The sequence below is a fragment of the Micropterus dolomieu genome, linkage group LG20 (assembly GCF_021292245.1).
Source record: "Micropterus dolomieu isolate WLL.071019.BEF.003 ecotype Adirondacks linkage group LG20, ASM2129224v1, whole genome shotgun sequence".
NCBI lineage: Eukaryota > Metazoa > Chordata > Actinopteri > Centrarchiformes > Centrarchidae > Micropterus > Micropterus dolomieu.
Window position 1 is genome coordinate 11,174,989 of NC_060169.1, and position 21,417 is coordinate 11,196,405.

A 21,417-nucleotide genomic window follows, 5' to 3' on the forward strand; every position below is an offset into this window, starting at 1 on the left:
TACTTTTTATTTTGCTGTTGATACCTCTATACTTTGACTGAAGTAATCTTGAGTGCAGGACTCACTCTACTGAAGTAATTCATTACAATACTTAAATTACCTCTAGTTATTATGTTTTCTGTGCTGTTATCCTCCTTAGTTTTTCTTCTTTTCTGATGATTTTTTCTTTGACTTTTTAATTCTCCCTTATAGCACTTTATTTTTTATGAAAAGTTGCTTCACAAGTAAACTTGAACCTTTTGGAAAGGTGGCTGCCTGTTCACATTTGGACTGTGCCTTGAAACCTTGGAAAGGGAGGACATAGAGGTCATTTTGCGCCCCCTGTCGTCAAATAATCAAACAACAAGGGCATATTGTTTTTTTCCCAGAGCAGATATACAGCTACTTACATACGTAGCCTGCCCCTCACGCATAGGGCCTGGCTGTACAGACCAAGCCGTTTGACCACACCCGGAACACCGGGCTGTGGGTTGGTGTGTGAGTGCAGGTTGTGCGTTTAACTTTAACTGTATTTGTCTTCAAAGACAGCAGGATGCTACTCAGCTAGCAAGCTCTAGCAGAGCAGCAGCCTCTGCAGAAGGTGTCAGATCAAATCCTTGCTGCAGGACTACAGGGATGCGTCACTGTATGGTAAGTCACCACAGTGATTAAGCTTCATTTAGTCGCTGTATTTATAATATACTCAATTTCGCAAATGGCCGAGCTTGAAGTGCCGTATACTGTTCAGATATAACTTGTGTGTGCAGTGATCATTCAGGATGAGGAGCCGCAGTAACTCAGGAGTGAGGTTGGATGGCTATGCCAGGCTGGTCCATGAGACTATCCTGTGCCACCAGGTGAGTCTAAAAATACGTACTAGGATACAGGAGAAAAGTCAATTCTGTGAAGCTGCTGAAGCCGATGTTTTACGGAAGTTTTGCTTCCGTAAAAGTAGCTGTGGCACAGTGTAGAAATACTCTGTTACAAATATAAGTCCTGCATTCGAGACTTACGAGCATTTGCATCAAAATATACTCAAAGTTACAAGGTAAATGTACTTCTGCTTCATGGCCCATTTCAGAATTATATATATATTTTATAATTTGATCATAATTATTGATGCATTACCATGTAAGCAACGTTTTAGTGTCGCTGGTAAATGTAGGGTAATGGAACAAGGTTGAGCTGCATAGAGATAAACAAGGGGTGAGCAAAGTTCAGCCCCTGGAATAGGCTGAGGCCTGGAAAACTATTCACCTTTGTCTATCAGCACTTGATCTCATAGAGAGGTGCTATACACAGCTGCCTAAGTTTAAAACTGTGACCCAGAGGATTCACAGCTGATGGAGAACAGTGTCAACTTCACTTACAAAGCATGTACATGCAAGGGGCACAATGAACCAAAAACTGAAACTATTTAAATTGCTGTATTAGTAACTCACTAGCCCAACTTAAAATCTCATTCACTTTCATTCAGCCGTCAAACTGTCATAATGTTTTATTAGCGTGAGCCTCTTAACTAAAAAGATATGTCCTTTCCTTGAAATAATATGATAATAAGACACTGTAATATGATAATAAGACACTGTATGATAATAAGACACTGTAAACAGTAAATCATAATACATATAAAATTATTTAGAATGGAAAATTATTTAGAATGGAAAGTAATTGATAGGTAGTCAACAGAAAAGAATCTGATTACAAATATTACATCTTCTCAGATGTGTAGATTTGCTGCTTGCCTTGTCTTATATCATAGTAAACCTATAGACTTAAACTGTTGGTTTGACAACAGACAAAACTGACTAAACTGTCACTTTTGGAATTTGTGATATTTTCTGATGTTTTTCTAAATAAAATGATTACCAAAGGAATCAATAAAATAATTTGCAGAAAAAGTGATAAGGAATTGTTATCTGCAGCTCTAAAATATTTTTTTTCTTGATATTTATTGTCAGACATTTTCTTATCTGAATTATGGGAACTGGTCAATAAAACGATTTACAGAGATATTAGTCAGTAACTCAAACAGAAACTGTAAATGTGTTACAGTCCTTATTGTAAATTAAGCCCTCGTGTGTGTGTTTGTTTCAGAACCCAGTGACAGGACTTTTGCCCGCCAGTGCCCAGAAGAAGGATGCCTGGGTGAGGGATAATGTGTACAGTGTCCTGGCTGTGTGGGGGCTGGGCATGGCCTACCGCAAGAATGCAGACCGCGATGAAGACAAGGCCAAGGCATATGAACTGGAGCAGGTGTGTTTATGACAGAGAGCAAGAGAGGGGGTTAATCTCTACACCAGTGCCTGTTTGTTCTACCAGTTATGTAATTCTTAGCTCTTGTAACTTTGAGTAATTTTATAGATTTAGTGATTAACAGTAAATTAATAACTTTAATACAATGTTCAATTGCTCTGTAATAAAATGTTACTTGCATCTCTTATTTTAATCATTTAATTATTACTTTATGGTTAAATAAAGTAGGTTTATGTACTAAGGTACATTTTAACAGTGATCACTGTCTGAACAAACTACATTGTCAGTGACCACGAATCTTTGAGTGATTCGTGATTTCTACCTCTACTCAAAATAATTTTTAGAAAGTAAAAAGTTTTAGTGACATTTTGTTTGATTTTTGTATAATACTGATGAAGCTGTTGTTTGTTGGCAGAGTGTGGTAAAGCTGATGCAGGGACTTCTGCAGTGCATGATGAGACAGGTAAGATACACATGTGCTCACATCAAGTGTGTACTTGTGTTTAAACATCATATCCTAGTGGTAGAAAATCCGATAAGCCTGTGTTCTGGTTCTGAGAATATGTTATCTCGGGAACTGTGGTATTTGAACAGACTGTTTTATGTAAACAGCTTCTCTGTGTTTCTGAACGCATAGAGTGATATAGGTAGTTAGTCAGAAAAACAAACTTTCTAATGATTAACAATATGTTGGTGATCTACACGTTGAAGTGATAGTGATAGTTGAAGTTTGCCTGCTGTAACATTGTCTGTTATTTGTTGCTCTTAACTTCCATTACTGAAAGTAAGATAAAGATGTCAAATCCACAGCAGAGTGTTGAAATGCCACAGTGGTCAGGGACCCATCAAGCATTAATTGTGAATTAATGTTGTTCAGTTTCATTTTTGAAGTAATGTTTATGCAGGAAACTGTGTGTTGCAGGCTTAGGTAAAATAAAACATCTACTTACACTGAACAAAATTATAAACGTAACACTTTCGTTTTTGCCCCCATTCATCATGAGTTGAACTCAAAGATGTAAGACTTTCTCTATGTACACAAAAGGCCTATTTCTTTCAGTAAGTTCAGTGAGCACTTCACCTTTGCCGAGATAATCCATCAACCTCACAGGTGTGGCATATCAAGATGCTGATCAGACAGTATGGGTATTGCGCAGGTGTGTCTTAGGCTGGCCACAATAAAAGGCCATTCAAAAATGTGCAGTTTCACTGTATTGAGGGGGTGCAGGGGGTTCCGGAAACCAGTCAGTATCTGGTGTGACCACTATTTGTCTCACGCAGTGCAACACATCTACTTTGCAAAGAGCTGATCAGGTTGTTGATTGTGGCCTGTGGAATGTTGGTCCACTCCTCTTCAATGGCTGTGTGAAGTTGCTGGATATTGGCAGGACCTGGAACACGCTGTCGTATACGCCGATCCAGAGCATCCCAGAGATGCTCAATGGGTGACATGTCTGATGAGTATGCTGGCCATGCAGGAGCTGGGAGGTTTTCAGCTTCCAGGAATTGTGTACAGATCCTTGCAACATGGGGCCGTGCATTATCATGCTGCAAAATGAGGTGACACAACAATGGGCCTCAGGATTCAAAATGCCATCAATAAAATGCACCTGGGTTCGTTGTCCATAACATACGCCTAACCCCACTGCCACCGTGGGCCACTTGATCCACAGCGTGTGCAGTGAAAACCGGGATTCATTCGTGAAGAGAACACCTCTCCAAAATGCCAAACGCCATCGAATGTGGGCATTTGCCCACCCGTGTCGGTTACGTCGATGAATTGCAGTCAGGTGGAGACCCCTATGAGGATGATGAGCATACAGATGAGCTTCCCTGAGACGGTTTCTGACAGTTTGTGCAGAAATTCTTGGATTATGCAAACCGATTGTTGCAGCAGCTGTCCGGGTGGCTTGTCTCAGGCGATCTTGGAGGTGAAGATGCTGGATGTGGAGGTCCTGGGCTGGTGTGGTTACACGTGTCCTGCAGTTGTGAGGCTGGTTGCATGTACTGCCAAATTCTTGAAACGCCTTAAGGTAGAGAAATGAACATTCAATTCATGGGCATCAGCTCTGGTGGACATTCCTGCAGTCAGCATGCCAATTGCACGCTCCCTCAAAACTTGCGACATCTGTGGCATTGTGCTGTGTGATGGAACTGCACATTTTCTAGTGGCCTTTTATTGTGGCCAGCCTAAGGCACACCTGTGGAATACCCATGCTGTCTGATCAGCATCTTGATATGCCACACCTGTGAGGTGGATTGATTATCTCGGCAAAGGAGAAGTGCTCACTAACAGACCTTTGAGTTCAGCTAATGATGAATGGGGGCAAAAACAAAAGTGTTACGTAATTTTGATCAGTGTATTTCCCGTGAAACTGAAATTGGGCAAAGAAATAGTAATAGTAACCTCACCATGCTAATCCTGCCATTTTTGGTCCCTTCTGGCCCAGACAACACAAACACTGTAATGTCAACGCTGATGTCTGTGCATAACTGCATGTTCATGTGTCTTCAGGTGGCTAAGGTGGAGAAGTTCAAACACACCCAGAGTACAAAGGATTGTTTGCATGCCAAATACGATACCCCCACCTGTGCCATCGTGGTTGGGGACGACCAGTGGGGGCATCTCCAGGTGGACGCCACCTCAATTTACCTGCTGATGCTGGCACAGATGACGGCCTCAGGTACAGTAGTGATGTTTTGCTGTGTTATCTCACTAAAATGAATGTGACTTTTGGATTAAAGACACCACACATAGTGATGGATTTGAAAATGTCTGACTCTGGTATACTGTAGTATCAAAAAAGACAATGTAGCAAACAGCAATGCACGCTGCTTGGTCAGCTTCCCTTTTGGCCAGCACTGCAGGTCCTAGAGAGGGACCTAACCATGGTTCTCTTGTACAGAACACAAGCTCATTATGCAACAAACATGTTTTGGTCGCTGAGTGTGTGTGTGTGTGTGTGTGTGTGTGTGTTATAACACAGGTCTTCGTATCATCTCTAACCTGGATGAGGTAGCCTTTATCCAAAACTTGGTCTTCTACATAGAAGCTGCATACAAAGTGGCGGTGAGTAACATTTTCTAAAGTTTGGGAGGGGGTTAGAGGATGACACATGTTGTGGAATTCCTTGAGCAGGTCATTGTCTCTTATTTAGCACAAGGTTTCACAACACTTAAGATGACTTACACACCACTGTTTATTGAAGCCTGGCCGGGGAGAATGTAACAGCATACAGAGTGCGGACACAATGTAGTAAAAAAAACATTCTGCCGAATCCCTCTGGTCCACAATATTTAACGCTCAGCTATTCCATTAGTGAAAACCCTGTTAGCTGCTATTCTTGTGTCTGAACTAGAATGTATCTCTATCAGCGCAGCTGTCATCACCCTTAAAGGGTGAGAGACAGAGGCAAAGACCTATGGCTAAGGATTTCTATTTCTATTTCAGGGGACAGTTAGTGACCCTGAGCGTGACCTGTATGTGACCCATACCTCACCTGTTAACCAAATTAAGGCTACTAAGAAACTCACAACAAACAGCCAACTGAAAAGAAACCAGAGCAAAAACAAAATTTTACATATCAAAATCACTTTGCAGGTGTTGGGGAGTACTACTGCAGATATGAAAGAATTTGTGTAAGGCCTTTGGTGGATGACAAATTGCCCTCAAGTAAAAATGTCTGCTTGAGGCTAACAGTTCGAAACTACGTTAGCCATTACCTGCATAACAGAACTGAATATCCAACTGTACTGTTGGTGGTCGAGTTGAATAATGGATAATTCCTTTTTTCCTCCCGGTAGGATTATGGGATGTGGGAGCGAGGTGACAAGACTAACCAGGGCATCCCAGAGCTCAATGGCAGCTCTGTAGGAATTGCTAAGGTACAGGAGCCACATATCTATGTATTTATTGTCAGCATTTATGATACACTATACATTAAAGACCAAAAGAAGAAAGTGGATAACATGTGTTATCCACTTTCTCTGCATGCATTTGTGTGTGTGTGTGTGGGTGCAATGGGTGTGCAGGCAGCTCTGGAGGCCATAGATGAGCTGGATCTTTTTGGTGCCCACGGAGGGCCTAAGTCAGTCATCCATGTTTTACCAGATGAAGTGGAACATTGTCAGGTAATAATAATAGTACACTTTATTTATAAAGCACATTTTAAAGTCAGATCTGCTAAATATTTTGGGGCTAGGCCTCTTAGGGCTTTGTAAGTAATCAGTAATATCTTGATATCTATTCAGAGTTTTGGATGAGGTGGAGATGGGAGAAGGATTTTTACTGATACCAGAGAGCAAGGAATTACAATAATCTATTCTTATAACAATAATCTTATAAAGGCATGAATAACAGTTTCCAGCTTTTTGGCAGAGAGAAATAGTCTTATCCTTATCAAAAATGACATTTCGGCAATGCTTATTGAATGGGACATTGAACCAAGACTGTGATATCTGCACTATCTTGACCTATCTGTCTGTGTTTTCCCTCAGTCCATCCTGTGCTCCATGTTGCCAAGAGCTTCAACTTCAAAGGAGATAGACGCTGGTCTTCTGTCTGTCATTTCCTTCCCTGCCTTTGCTGTTGAGGATGCTGACCTGGTTGCCATCACTAAGTCGGAAATCATGAGCAAACTGCAGGTATAGTCTAAACATGAGAAATCCAAATCATTTGTTTTGGATGATGAAACATTACACACTTCAGTATTTTACCCTGAAATGTTTCCTTGTACATACATGTAAGTCAGTCAGAATACGAAAATTTCCACTCTTTGGTGTAATTTCAGGGTCGCTATGGCTGCTGCCGCTTCATCAGGGATGGATATCGTTGTCCTAAAGAGGTGAAATATTCTGCATATTGAACATCTCCATGTTACTGATAAACACTCAACACCAAAAGTATGAAATGAGAGAAGAAGTTCAGTTTTTGAGTGGATGTCACAGGTGGTTTAGTATGAATATTTTTTTCTGTTGTAAGAAAATTATGTATTGTATAATTTAAGATAGACGCTACTACTGTTCCTGTCTGTTGTGTCACTAGGACCCATCTAGGCTGCACTACGATCCTGCAGAGCTCAAGTTGTTTGAGAATATTGAATGTGAGTGGCCTGTGTTCTGGACTTACCTCATCTTGGACGGCATCTTTGCTGAAGATCAAGAACAGGTAATAAAACCAAACGCACTGCTCCATATGCAGTTTCTACTGTAATCACACAGTCATGAAGCCACTTATGACTTGTGCTGCAGATTTAAAATTAAACAAAATACTGTGTAATTTGCACAGGTGCAGGAGTACCGCGAGGCACTGGAGGGAGTTTTGATCAGAGGGAAGAATGGCATCAAACTGTTGCCTGAACTATATTCTGTACCACATGACAAGGTATAAATACAGCAGATGTTATTTTATTCTAGTCACATTCTTGTTAATGGTCTCACAAAACCTATAAACTAGTCTGAAGAGACTTGAAATGACATGAAATATTTTTTTTGTTCTAATTTTGGACAGTACAGTCCCTTGTTCTCTGATGTGCTAAACAAAATTAAGTTGTTTGTGTTTGAGAAAATAGTTTTTACATATTCTTGATTGTTAGTATTTCTGTTTTAGCCATGTTAACAGCATGCTATTGCCATCTGTCCAATACTTTGTTTTATTACTAAATACCTTCAAAACTAATGACATTCCCATCAGCCTTAGCTGTACTTCGTTTAGTAGTAGCAAGTTTTTAAGCATGCTAACTAAGATGAGCATGTTAGCATGCTGATGTTAGCTCTAGTAAGTACTGTAGAGCCTCACAGAGCCACAGCATGGCTGTAGACTCTTTTTGTTTTTATCAATATAATAATATATAATATCACTCATGTATTTGATCATTTTTTCTTCTTTAGTCTATTTTTTGTCTGTTGTCCAAGGATTATTTTGTACATATCGCCAGTATTAAGTATACTATGGTAATGGTGGGGTTATCTGCAATCCTGTCAGATATAAATATGCTTGGAATGTTATTATGCTTTATAAATGGCAATAAAATCAGGGCAACTAAATGTTTGTTGCGTCTTGACTGCTGTAACTGTATATTTGGCAACCACATAAGAATGAGAACATATTTTGCCTCTTACAGGTGGAGGAGGAGTACAGCAATCCTCACTCAGTGGACAGAGTGGCCATGGGGCAGCTGCCACACATGTGGGGACAGTCCCTCTACATCTTGGGCAGTCTTCTGGCCGAGGTAGTCACAGGATCATTTTACACCACCTCTAATGTTATCTTGCAACACTTGGCTGCTATCTGTTATTACTGTGACTGTCACAGTAATAGACAATATCACAAATCAGGAATAATGCAGATTTTATATTGTAAAGAAAAGGAAAAAGCACTGCTACGAGATGTCTTCAACAGACAATGGAGCCATACAGAGCACATTTCTATTTTAAACACTGTTTAAAACAGTAAAACCACTTACACTGTTTTCTTTCATAATAATTCACCCTCTCTGTCTCTCTTTTTCTTTTTGCTATAAGGGTTTTTTAGCACCAGGAGAGATAGATCCTCTTAACAGAAGGTTCTCTACAAACTTCAAGCCAGATGTTGTGGTACAAGGTTGGTGCATCCAATCCATTATTAATTTGAGGGAAATGTGAGCCCAGAAGCTGGATTAAAAAATTGTATGGATCCCAGGAAAATGGGAAAATCTGATACTGGAATAAAGGAAGAAGAATAGGAAGTCAGCATTCCTCCGTCCCTAACAATAGTAGTTTGGAACCCTGTGATTGTGTCACTCACCACTGCTGTGCAGCTGTGTTTTGTTTAGTTTAGTTGACATTATGAGAGAGGGGACATAAATCGCATTGTTCGGATGTTTTTGTTTTATGTACAGATTTCCTTATGTCAGGCAGGAGATAATGTGTTTCTTTTTATTTGTTTGTGTAAGTTTGTGTTGTGGCAGAATCGAAGGAGATCCAGGAGTTGTTAAGTGATCATGGGATTATAGTCCAGACGATGTCAGAAGTTCTGCCTATCAGGGTCATGCCTGCTCGCATCTTGAGTCATGTTTATGCCAGACTGGGTAAACAAGCACCAAGCACTCCTTGAGCTACATCCATTTCATAAACAATCTCTGTCCTTACTATTTGGCCTAAAAATGCATCTCATGAGCCTTCACGTAGACTGTGCATGCCAATGTAAACAGGTCTACTTTACTTGTTGTTATTACTCCCTCCACATGGGGAAGTAGTCTTTCACTGAGATTGATCAGGGCCCTGTTTCAGAAAGCAGGGTTAATAAACACTAAAGCACTAAATTGGTTAAGCCGGAGATGGCAACCTCTTTCTGGAACGGAAAACCTAGAGTTTCCCTCATCTTAACCAGCTTAACAAATTCAGAGTTTTCACTAAACCCGCTTTCTGATACAGGGCTCAGTTTTGTGTGTGCGTGTGAGTGTGTGTGTGTTTGTGTAAAAATAAGATTAACATCTTGTGTCATTGCCACAGGGAACTGCAAGAAGCTGAATTTGAGCGGGAGGCCCTACAGACACATTGGAGTTCTGGGAACATCCAAATTCTATGAAATCAGAAACCGGCCTTATATATTCACTCCCCAGGTAAAACTAACCTTGAGATGTCGTGATTCATAAGCAAGTCTAGGTTGAAGACAAGGCTGTAGTAATGAATACTACCAAATTAATATGTTGGTTTCTTTCTGTCTGTTTTTTATTTTCTACTTTACTGTGCTCACTGTCCAGTTTCTGGATCATCACCATTTCTACCTGGCGCTGGACAACCAGATGATTGTGGAGATGTTACGAACAGAGCTGGCCTATCTCTCTTCTTGCTGGCGGATGACAGGACGGCCCACACTCGCTTTCCCCATCACCCGCAGCATGCTGGGTAATAAGGCTCTTAACTCAAAGCAAATCAGTCTCCCATGTAGTATCCCATATAGAATACTTTATAGTATAATAAAGATTAGCATACTTTATGTTTTATACTAACAGGGAATGACACAAAACTTGGACATAAATCAAACTGCATCTTTAGAATGCTTCTGCCAGTTAAACTTAACAAAGAGACCTCAAAGTGTTTTTTTATAGGAACTGGATAGCAGATTCAGAGATGGTGCCCGCTCATTGAATAACAGGACTCCATTTCATTTTATGTAGTGCATTGTGGGGAAATTTTTTCACTCTGTTCAATTCTGACTGTTTTGAGAAATTTATTCTTCACACTGTCACTTTTTCTGTGTGCACACTACAGTACGCAATATTTCTTTACTTAGGAGGGTGACAGCTATGACCTGTCATACTCTGCCTCTGATTGGCTTACCATGATATTCTTTCCCTAACCCTAACGAATCTTGCTCCTATTACGTAAACCTAACCCACCACTTAGGGGTGTACTCACTTTGGTTGCCAGCTGTTGCTACCTTGTTATGGCATTTGTCAAACTGAACCTTGTCTTTTACACTTTCTATTTCACTCTTTTTTTAATAAATCAGTGAGCTACATTTTAATTATTAAATAGCATAGGCCATATAAATGCATTTATCATGATTATTATAATTACTACTGATAATAATTAACACTAATAATAATTGGGGGTGGGGGGTTCTGGTGGTCCTCCCCCTGGAAAATTTGTGCTTGTGTAACACTTAATTTCCTGCATTCTGGTGAATTTTTCTGCACCAATTTATTGAGGAAATGTCTTTATTTACATACAAGGAAACACAAAATTAAGGTGACAGGTCATAATTCAAAATATAAAAATATAGTCTAACATAATGCAGTAAGGCTCTCAGGCTTTCTGTATTGCTGTCAGATATGTTTCTCCAGTATATCAACTTTTTTCATCTAATTTTATCCCTGCTAGGTCAACACACATGTAGGCAGGATGAGAACTGCGGGGGAGCCAGGGGGAGCTTAGCTCGCCTTAATAAGACATCAGCTCCCCTAAAAGCATGATTTGTGATATTTTGGGGGATCTGTAAAATATTGACAGCATGCTTTATTGCCATTAATTTCTATATTACTCTATCATCATGGATTATGTGTAAAATCAGCAGCGTCATACTTCATCCAACCAGAGTGAACGATCACTGACCGTCTGCAGCGGGCTGGTCGCTCCGCGATCTCCTGGCCCTGGCCCTGTACGCTCCACCACCCCACTCGCTCTCCAGTACAGGTTGTGTCGCTAGTTTGACCGACGTGCTGTGAACGGTTCATGATTGTTCCTTCTGGCTGGATGAATATTACGCATGGTCCGTGCACTACTGCAGCTGGGCTCCCCGCAGCGCAACGCCACTTTCTAAATTCTTCCCTCTCAGAGAGAAAAGAAAGGTCAGGTGGCAAACACAGTCGCAGCCGTTTTGTGAAGTGTAATTGTAGCAAAATGGCTACATACGTATGTTAGTAATAATAATAACAAGACAAACATGGCTGATACTTTCACAGTCAGCCCCAGGCCTACATTCTTGCAGTTATTAATGATTCAGCAGTAAGAATCACATTCTGTTCCCCCAGTCTGTCAACATTTACATCTAAAAGCCCTGAAGCTGTGAGTGATGCTTTCTCTCTCTCTCTCTCTCTTTCTAAATGCAGGCACACTGAATAGCGGTGGGGGGTCACGTCACATGAACTTCAAACAAAATGTAGCAATATTATTGCGAGTAGCCTCTGTTCTTTGAAGACCTGCGAGACAGGCGGTGTCATGAGGATTATTGCATATTAATACTAAAAATATTTTTGTTGTTGGGTTACATTCGGAAAAATGACCTGGCGACGCCGATGGATGTGATCTAGAATGTACATACTGTTCATTTCCATATTACTATTTTGCCAATTATTTTATTGCACTTCAAGGCATATATTTGCTTTTTATATCCAGAAGATGGAGATACGATTGATCCGTGTATCCTAGCAACCCTGAGGAAACTACAGGATGGCTATTTTGCTGGAGCAAGGTCTGTTTCCGTCTGTAACATAGGACATCATACGATTACTGTGAATAGGATATCTGATTTTTTAGTGTGTTGAAATGTCTGTAACACAGTATGTGTTACTTCTCTTGCATGTGTGGTTATTTTGTTTGAATGTTACTACAGGGTGCAGATGTCAGACCTCTCCAGTTTCAAGACCACTTCATTCCACACTCACCTCAGTTTCCTGGATGAAGAGAACGATGACAGCTTACTCGAAGATGAGGAAGATGAGGACGAATATGGAGAGGAATATAACTACTGTGGGCCCCCAGGTAGTTAGTGATGAGAGAGTGTGTATGTGGGTCTTTTTCAGTGATATTTGATTATTTAAGTTAAACTGTAATTAAAATAGTTTATGTATTTAACTCCAGAGGGCTCAAAAGACATGTTTGACCAGTACCTCACCCAGCTCCTCCACAGCACCACCACCAAGAGCCATCTACCTCCCATCCAGACGGGGCAGCACCATGTTTTCAGTGCTGAACACACCACCAGAGACATCCTGTCTTTTATGGCCAAGGTCCAGGGCCTGAACATGCCCAGTGAGTTAGTCAGTTGAAGTCTGTTTGCTCTTTGAATAGTGTTTCCTAAAAAGTCGCTGTTCATGGTTGGGGATTAACTTAGGCTATGTATTTGTTGCTGCCAACCAGTTAATGGCATCAACTAATACTAGACTAAATATACTGCTTTTATCTAGACCCTCGTTAACATGGCTCTCCATGTTGTTCAAACACATACATGCAAAGCTTTATGGAATAATATTGATCGACACTTATCATAAGAGCAAAACGTCCCAATTGTAAAATCTCTTACTCAATATACCTTCCTACCCTAAATCTTATCTGATCCAGAAAACAGTGAAAGCACACGTTGTTGGGGTTGTCACAAGCTTAAGTGGGAAATGTAGGACATCTCTTAGTAGGGTAAACAATCACAAGAAAAATCATGTTAAACTAAGTACACCAGAAATGAAAATAAATTTGGCAGAATCTCAAAAATATTCCTGTTTCACTTTGTAATGAGTTGTTTTAATTTATGTGTGTGTGCGTGCGTGTGTTTCAGAGTCTTCCATGTATCTACCTGTGACTCCTATTAAGAGTAAACACCGCAGATCTCTGAACCTGCTTGAAGTTCCTCATCCTCAGCATGGCTCACATACAAAGCAAGACAAGGTAAGCACAGCAGATCCTTCCCCAAGCAAACTCATTTTTCTTGTGATTCAATTGCTCTGAAATGTGTTTGTCTTACATTGACATCTCTCACAAGTCCCACAGTGCCGCCGATCTGCACCTGCCTCGAGACTCTCAGGGCAACACAGACTTTGCAGCGTTGGTGAGGCAGCTGAAAGAGTGTCCAACTCTACAGGACCAGGCTGATATACTCTACATCCTTTACATAATGAAGTATGGACATAGAGACAACTACACACACATTGAGCTTATTGTTTGTATTGGCACACTATTAAGTAATTTGTTTTTCTGATGAACAGAGGAGCTGATTGGCCAGTGGAGTTGTTAGGTCCTGGACAGGGTGGGGTCAGTGTGCGCTCTCTGCTGGAGGAGCTGTATGTACAAGCTGGAGCCTGCAAAGAGTGGGGACTCATCAGATACATCTCTGGAATACTACGCAAGAGAGTGGAGGTCCTCGCTGAGGTCAGTGAGAAGTCAGAGTCATTTTTTATCACAGACAACAGGGAGGCTTAGCAGCCAGTTAGAGACTAAACTGAAAAGTTATTTATCAGGAACATAAAGTTGGCTCTAGATAAACCTTGATATTAGACATCTTAAAATGTTAGACCTGATACAAAACTGACCTGTGTAAAACCTGTCAAAGCTGGATGTGAATAAATAGATTATAAAAAGACCTGATCAAACAGGTATCTGGAGACAATTAGACCCGATCCAGAATGCTGGTGTGTTGACCTGAATACACCTAAAAACAGAGAATACCAACATCAGCAGCATGATGCTTAAGATATTGAACACTATTTAAAAAATCTTAATAAAGTAGCTTTGAAGGCCTTAACCATCTGTGGCAACAAACTCCACATTCTTACACAAAGTTACAGTTAAGTTGCACAAAGTTTAACTCACCCATCCTATTTATATGTTCAAATCAGGTTTTTATGGGTTAAATACATAAAGAGCATTTCCACAAAGAAAAATGTTTCTCATTTTCTCTCATTTTCTCCCACTAAAGTAATCGTCCTTCCAACTAAAATATGTTACATATAAATTGACACACATTAACATCTAAACCACCCTTATAGAATCCGCTCTGATCTAATCAGCAATGTCCAAAATATGAATTAACAAACACAGGAAAAAACTCATCAAACAAAATCATTATCAAACCATATTCTTGGTGTCTTCATCTGGATCAATCACCAGGGAAAAAACCCTTTGTTTGTGTATTGTATTAAAATAAAGAAAAGGCTTTAACCCCATCTATTGACCATTATCAAAACTGCATCATAACCCACTGACACCAGTACTCGGCCTTACCTGAAGCTATACCTGAAGAATAATTAGTGTAGTCAACCCTTCTGTTTGTATTTGTCGTTTCCTCAGGCCTGCACAGATCTGATTTCCCATCACAAGCAGCTGACTGTAGGTCTTCCCCCTGAACCCAGGGAACGAGTCATCACAGTGTAAGTCCTAGTTATTGTCACAATAACTGGTGACGAGATTTTGTGTTCACATTAAGGCTTTGTTGAATTAAGTACCATTTAGTAAACCGACTCTTCCTCCTCACTGTTTTTGTTTCAGCCCACTACCTCCTGAGGAGTTAAACACTCTCATCTATGAAGCCAGTGGCCAGGACATCAGTATAGCTGTACTCACTCAGGTAAACCTTTAACCATAAGGACCGCTGCAGGACCTTTTCAGACACTAATCTTACGGCTGTCACCTGCGTGTTTGTCATACAGGAAATCATGGTCTATCTAGCCATGTATATGCGCTCCCAGCCTGCTCTTTTTGGGGACATGCTACGGCTCAGGATAGGACTGATCATGCAAGTGATGGCCACTGAACTGGCTCGTAGCCTGCACTGCTCTGGTAGGAAAACCAAGCACACTTACACACAACTGTGAACATACACAATCTAGCCTGCGCAGTAAACATAAAAAAATGTTTGACATCTTTGTAGGGGAGGAGGCGTCTGAGAGTTTGATGAGCCTGAGTCCTTTTGGCATGAAGAACCTGCTGCATCACATCCTCAGTGGCAAAGAGTTTGGGGTGGAGAGGAGCGGTGAGTCCCCCCACCCCCACATTTTCTCATTGTCTTTACAGTAAATGTGTTCATGATAATTTATGGGAATAAGTTGCACTCTCAGTTTGAGTGAGACATTTTAGAGAAGAAATTAGGGAATGAAGAAAGTCAAAATAGTCAGAAATCGTTATCGTAACTATTTTGATAATAAGTGAGTAATGTTTTAAAGACAATTATCTGATTAAAGCCTCTTAAATGTAAATATTTTCTGGTTTCTTTACTCCTTTATGACAAATTAATTCAATTTACACATGTAAATGGAATATCTTTGGGTTGTGGACACAACAAGACATTTGAGGACGTCTTCTTGGGCTTTGGGAAACACCAATCATCACATTTCAGAATTTTCTGATATATAGATTTATAGATCAGAAAACGAATCGATTTAATCGAGGAAATAATCGACTGATCAATCGACAATAAAAATAATAGTCAGTTGCAGCCCTAAGTGGAAATCAGCCAATGTTAGCATGCTAACATACTTAACTTGGATGGTGAACATTGTTAACATTATATCTGCTAAACATCAACATGCTAGCACCTTTTTTTATGGCTCTGGCACAGGACGATGTTGTCACCATTTATAAGGTCTGCTTTGCCCCGTTGTTTGATTTTTTTGTTTATATTTGTCTCTGTTCATCAGTGCGCCCAATCCAGTCAACAGCCACCAGTCCTGCCATCTCCATTCATGAACTAGGCCACACTGGAGCCACCAAGACTGAACGCACAGGCATACACAAGCTAAAGAGTGAGATAAAACAGGTGGGAAGCACAAATAAAATTTAAAAAACCTGGCTAATAATCAGCGTGTCTTTGTAAATATGCTGTGGAATATGCTTCTCTCTCTCTGTCTCTTTGTCTCTGACTCTCTGTCTCTATGTGAGTAGAATAACAGTGTTCTTGCTTTTGGTTGCAGCTAGATGACTCTCGGCCTCACAGTGTGGGTTGGGTTTGATAATATCTAGCATGTGACTGTTTCTGACGTCGGTCTATACAATCAAACCGCCGGCTAAGTCCTGCTTTTAAACCACTCCCTGTAGCTCCCTCCATAGCTGGAACAACTGTCACTTCATCACATATCAGCAGGAGAACATGCTTTGCTGGAAATTCATGAGCTCTTGAACCAATCCAGACTTTGATTCAGCTGCTTTAAGTAGTCCACGCTAATAACTCATTTTGTGATATCATGTCGGCGTGGAGTGGCGTTATTTGTTTGATGGACAGTCTTTCTTGTGATCAGCCATGCAGAACAGTTATTTTGTTTCCAAGAAGCTTTTCTCACTAGTTGTTTTTTGTAGAGTTGAATTAGACTACAGAGCAAACATGCTGGTAACATTATACTCTCTGTGGCTGCAGTAGAACCATGTGAACCATCTCAAACTATTCTCTGTCATCCATATTCATATGTAGATCTTCAGCGGCAGTCTCTCTTTGAGTAGCAATGTCACATCTCCTCGCTCCACGGTAAAACATTTCACCTCACCTGCTTCAGACTTCAAACTTGGTTTGTTGTAGTTTGGTGTAGTAAGACACCAAAAACAACAATACATTTACCATACTATCAAGTATTATCTGTGTAGCCAAGGCCTGATATTGCTTGTGTCTGAACTTAACTGTTATGCAAAAACACATATTGGACAATCAATAGCACATGGCGATATATTCCATCATTGCAATAAACATGGCTGGTGTAGTTAAATTGGCATTTTCAAGTCTGTCCCTCTTTTGACAACCTGAGAGGAATAAACCACACTGTATAACACTAACATAGCGATATGTCAGCCATTGCAGCGCTATAGCTCTAAATAATTTGTGGAGGCATAATCTACCAGACAGGCTGTAGCTACACAGACAAGACTTTTAAAACTAAAGTAATTGTTTAGAGTAATTGTTAATAACACAAAAATAAAATTCAATAACACCAGCCTTGTCCATCAGTATGTCTGCTGAAGTGTCTCGCTTTGCCAAGTGTAATAGAGCATGATATCAAGATGCATGAATGATTGCATGGATTGTGTAAATAAGGATATGTGTCATTGTGTGTGTGTGTGTGTGTGTGTGTGTGTGAGACTACTACACTAAATATTTCAACTTTATGTATTTTTTATGGTATGACAAACCTGTTTTCCATTACTCTTGTCAGTACACTGTATCATGTCAAAAGGCTCTGTTCACCACCACAAATCATAAACCTGATAATGCAGTTATGTGCAGAATAGAAGGAAGACTGAACTAATCATTCTGTTATAGGGGAACCCGATTTTACACATCTAAGTCTGTTTACAGGTCTTGAAGAGTTCTGCTGCATATGTGTAAAGTGTTAGTTGGGTCTGAAGACTGGTTTGAAAATAAAAAAATGGGGATGTGGCATTAGAAAGAAGTGAAGCTAGTGGCTTGGTGCTAAACTAGTTGCTACTAGCATAACATACCTGCCTCCCCAACACAACTGTTGTCAGTTGAGTTGTATTGTGGGTAATGTAGGCACCACGACTTTTGACACTTTTTAAAACGTTTTTTTGACCATCCATCATGAGTCCAACAATGTAATAAGAATGCAGTGCAGGAGCAGAATTTGTATGGTTTGACCATGGCTTGGATGCGAGCTCCAACAGTGAACAGAGGGAAGTGGCCTAGGAAAAAACTGCAGTTTTGCCTGCCTGTGTGGTACAGACACTACTGACAAGTGTAATGGTGTAAAGAAGGAATACAGTACATTTTACGATATGTTCTTACCACAGCGTTGCAGCAGCCCCTCCACTCCCAGTGGGATCCTGTCTCCAGTGGGCCCTGGCCCAGGAGATGGACAGCTGCACTGGGAGGAAAGACAGGGCCAGTGGCTGAGGAGACGCAGGCTGGATGGCGCAATCAACAGAGTACCAATGGGTTTCTACCAGAAGGTCTGGAAGATCCTGCAGAAGTGCCATGGCCTGTCCATAGATGGATATGTGTTGCCCTCTTCTACTACGAGAGAGGTAGCATCTCGCAGACTTGTAGCTAAAGCTGGATTTAGGACTATCTGTGTGGATGCATGGATGTAGATGTTTTGAATTCTGTGTTTTCTGAGTAGATGACAGAGGGCGAGATCAAGTTTGCAGTGCAGGTGGAGTCCGTCCTGAACCATGTTCCTCAACCAGAGTACCGACAGCTGCTAGTGGAGACCGTGATGGTTCTAGGCCTGGTAGCTGATGTGGATGTGGACAGCATCGGTGGCATTATCCACGTGGACCGCATCCTGCATTTGGCTAATGACCTGTTCCTCAGTGACCAGGTACTGCTACTGTCAAGAGATACTTTTTTGTTTGAAAGGATGTTCATGTATTTGTGCATTTTCACCGGGGTTCACTCTGTTCTACCTCTGCATCCCCAGAAATCCAACAGTGCCATTGATTATTTCCTTGAGAAGGACCCAGCGACAGGAATCTGCAACTTTTTCTACGATAGCGCCCCCAGTGGCAGCTATGGCACCATGACCTATCTGTCCAAGGCGACAATCACTTATGTCCAGGACTTCCTGCCAAGTTCCAGCTGCCTGATGCAGTGAAAAACCTGACTAGTGTGTCTCGCTGCTCCTGACAAACACCTGAAGAGACACATTTTGTAACTAAAGGATCAACTGTCCAAAGACAGCAGAGTTTCTCATTATCAGCTCATACAATTCATGTGGTGCTTGTAAGTATTGACTCTCAATAACATCTGTAGCTCCCATACACTGATGTAACATCATAGCCTTGGCAGCTGATTGCAAAACTATTGAATTAATGTTTTCTTGTCTGGATTGTGAACTTATTTATTAAGTTAAACATGCTGCTCACATGCAATTTACAAGCATTGTATGTCAATTGAAATTTGCAAACAAAATAGCATACCTCTGTGCTCTGTGTTGCGTGTGAGAATGTTATATCAACAGTTATGTCTTGTAATTTAATATGTTACATGTTATTATTCTTATCATTATCAGAAAACCTTCTGATCATTAATGTGCACACATTATTAATTATTTCCCTCAAACCAATAATTGGTACATTTTAATTGTTAGTTTTATCTGTATTTATTAATATAATAATATATTGTTTTACTGTAGTTACTGTGGGAACAAATAATAAAATATCAAACATAAAACCAATTTGTAGCCTCAAATGACTTGATCACCCACTCCCCCAAACCAAATGAATCATTTGTGCATATGAATTCACACAAATTGGACCTCTGATTGCTCCCTGGCTCTTAATGTTGACAATACTGAAACTTGTTGTAGTCTTGTATTAACATTAACCTGTATGGGAAAAAGAATAGTTTTCTTTGCCAAGATGTTTTTGTCTTTGTGTATGTGTTGTGTGTTTTGTACAATGGGTGAAAATGAATTCATCTGTCTGCATATGAATGTCACTCCAAGGTTTTGCTAGAGATATTTAGCAGTTAATTCACATACAGAGAAGATAAACTTGTGAAGGCTATTGGAGTACAGTGAACTCAGAAGACGAAACCAGTTTCAGATGATTTGAGCTTTGTGACGTGGTGCATTATCCTGCTGGAAGTAGCCATCAGAAGATGGATACACTGTCGTCATAAAGGGATGGACACGTTCAGCAACAATACTCAGGTAGGCTGTCACGTTATACGATGCTCAGTTGGTGCTAAGGGGCCCAAAGTTTGCCAACAAAATATCCCCCACACCATTACACCACCACGAGTCTGAACGGTTGATACAAAGCGGGATGAATCAATGCTTTGTTGTTTACTCCAAATTCTGACCCTACCGTCTGAATGTCGCAGCTGAAACCGAGACTCATCAGACCAGGCAACATTTTTCCAAACTTCTATTGTCTAATTTTGGTGAGCCTGTGCGAATTGTAGCCTCTGTTTCCTGTTCCTAGCTGACAGGAGTGGCAAGTGGTGTGGTCTTCTGTTGCTGTAGCCTATCTGCTTCAAGGTGTGAAGTGTTCTGTGTTCAGAGATGGTATTCTGCAGACCTTGGTTGTAATGAGTGGTTATTTGAGTTACTGTTGCCTTTCTGTCATCTCGACCCAGCCTGCCTATTCTACTCTGCCCTCATGACATCAACAAGGCATTTTTGTCCACACTCACTGGATATTTTCTCTTTTTGAAAATCCAAGTAGATCAGCAGTTTCTGAAATACTCAGACCAACCAATAACCATGCTACAAAGTCTCTTAAATCCCCTTTCTTCCTCATTCTGATGCTCGGTTTGAACTTCAGCAAGTTGTCTTGACCATGTCTACATGCACTGAGTTGCTGCCATTTGATTGGCTGATTAGTTATTTGTGTTAATAAGCAGTTGAACATGTGTACCTAATCGGGTGGCCGGTGAGTGTATATACACAGTATATGCATGATGTATACACAAAGACTGAAATGGCAGTACAGCCAGATATTTTTAAAGTACCAGAGATGTCTGAAGTATGTTAAGTCTGTTAAATATTATTCTATTATAGTAATTTATGCAGGTCACCTATTTATCAGTTAAAGACCAGCTATCACTCTATGGCTTGGACTTGGTTTAATTTTGCTTACACATATGTAAAGCAGCTATAACTGATATTTTACAATAATTTATCAAATGACAAAGTGAAAACAATGTAACAATGTGAAAAGGCCGCTCTTGGAGCTTTATAGCGAGTGGGAAAGTGGTTGGCCTGCTCTGGACCAGCATTAGACACTGAGGCCCTCCAGTGGGCCATGCTCTAGATCCACTGTGGGCATAGAGCGGGCTGCTCTGTGTGTCCTAGGGTTTAATAAAATATGTCATGGACCCAATGTTGGTCCATAACAAACTTGACTAAACTGGATTCACATAATTACTATTGTGTACATATGCAGTGTAACTGTGCCTGAGTAAGTAGCAGTAATGAACTAAGAAAAGTAATATATTTCAAATAATCACATGCACTGATTAATTTGAATACCTGAATAAGGATG

General features: G+C 40.5%; 1 protein-coding gene across 4 annotated transcripts; it reads left to right on the plus strand.

Annotated features, from left to right (window-relative positions):
- Positions 1-384: 384 nt before the first annotated feature.
- On the plus strand, positions 385-19,588 carry phka2 (phosphorylase kinase, alpha 2 (liver)). Of its 4 annotated transcripts, none has more exons than XM_046033054.1 (32): positions 385-630; positions 747-836; positions 2,077-2,235; positions 2,651-2,698; positions 4,751-4,919; positions 5,223-5,305; positions 6,040-6,120; positions 6,268-6,366; positions 6,733-6,879; positions 7,026-7,079; positions 7,280-7,402; positions 7,523-7,618; positions 8,358-8,465; positions 8,758-8,836; positions 9,168-9,302; positions 9,727-9,836; positions 9,978-10,122; positions 12,115-12,190; positions 12,332-12,480; positions 12,580-12,750; positions 13,271-13,380; positions 13,475-13,611; positions 13,698-13,860; positions 14,779-14,858; positions 14,977-15,055; positions 15,138-15,267; positions 15,359-15,460; positions 16,125-16,243; positions 16,398-16,421; positions 18,220-18,453; positions 18,549-18,749; positions 18,849-19,588. In XM_046033054.1, exons 2-32 carry the CDS (start codon positions 759-761, stop codon positions 19,020-19,022), a joined length of 3,663 nt encoding a protein of 1,220 aa, XP_045889010.1. In that variant the 5' UTR covers positions 385-630; positions 747-758; the 3' UTR covers positions 19,023-19,588. The 4 variants fall into 4 exon arrangements, with proteins under 4 accessions (XP_045889010.1, XP_045889008.1, XP_045889009.1 ...); XM_046033052.1 differs by lacking the exon at positions 16,398-16,421 and adding an exon at positions 16,892-16,945; XM_046033053.1 differs by lacking the exon at positions 16,398-16,421 and adding an exon at positions 16,892-16,945 and having other exon boundaries at positions 12,118-12,190.
- Positions 19,589-21,417: the final 1,829 nt, after the last annotated feature.

Coding starts and splice junctions, on each gene's coding strand:
- phka2 (XM_046033052.1), top strand. CDS start 759: ATGAGGAGCCGCAGTAACTCAGGAGTGAGGTTGGATGGCTATGCCAGG. Junction 6,121..6,267: donor GCTCTGTAGGAATTGCTAAG/GTACAGGAGCCA, acceptor ATGGGTGTGCAG/GCAGCTCTGGAGGCCATAGA. Junction 9,837..9,977: donor CTTATATATTCACTCCCCAG/GTAAAACTAACC, acceptor CTCACTGTCCAG/TTTCTGGATCATCACCATTT.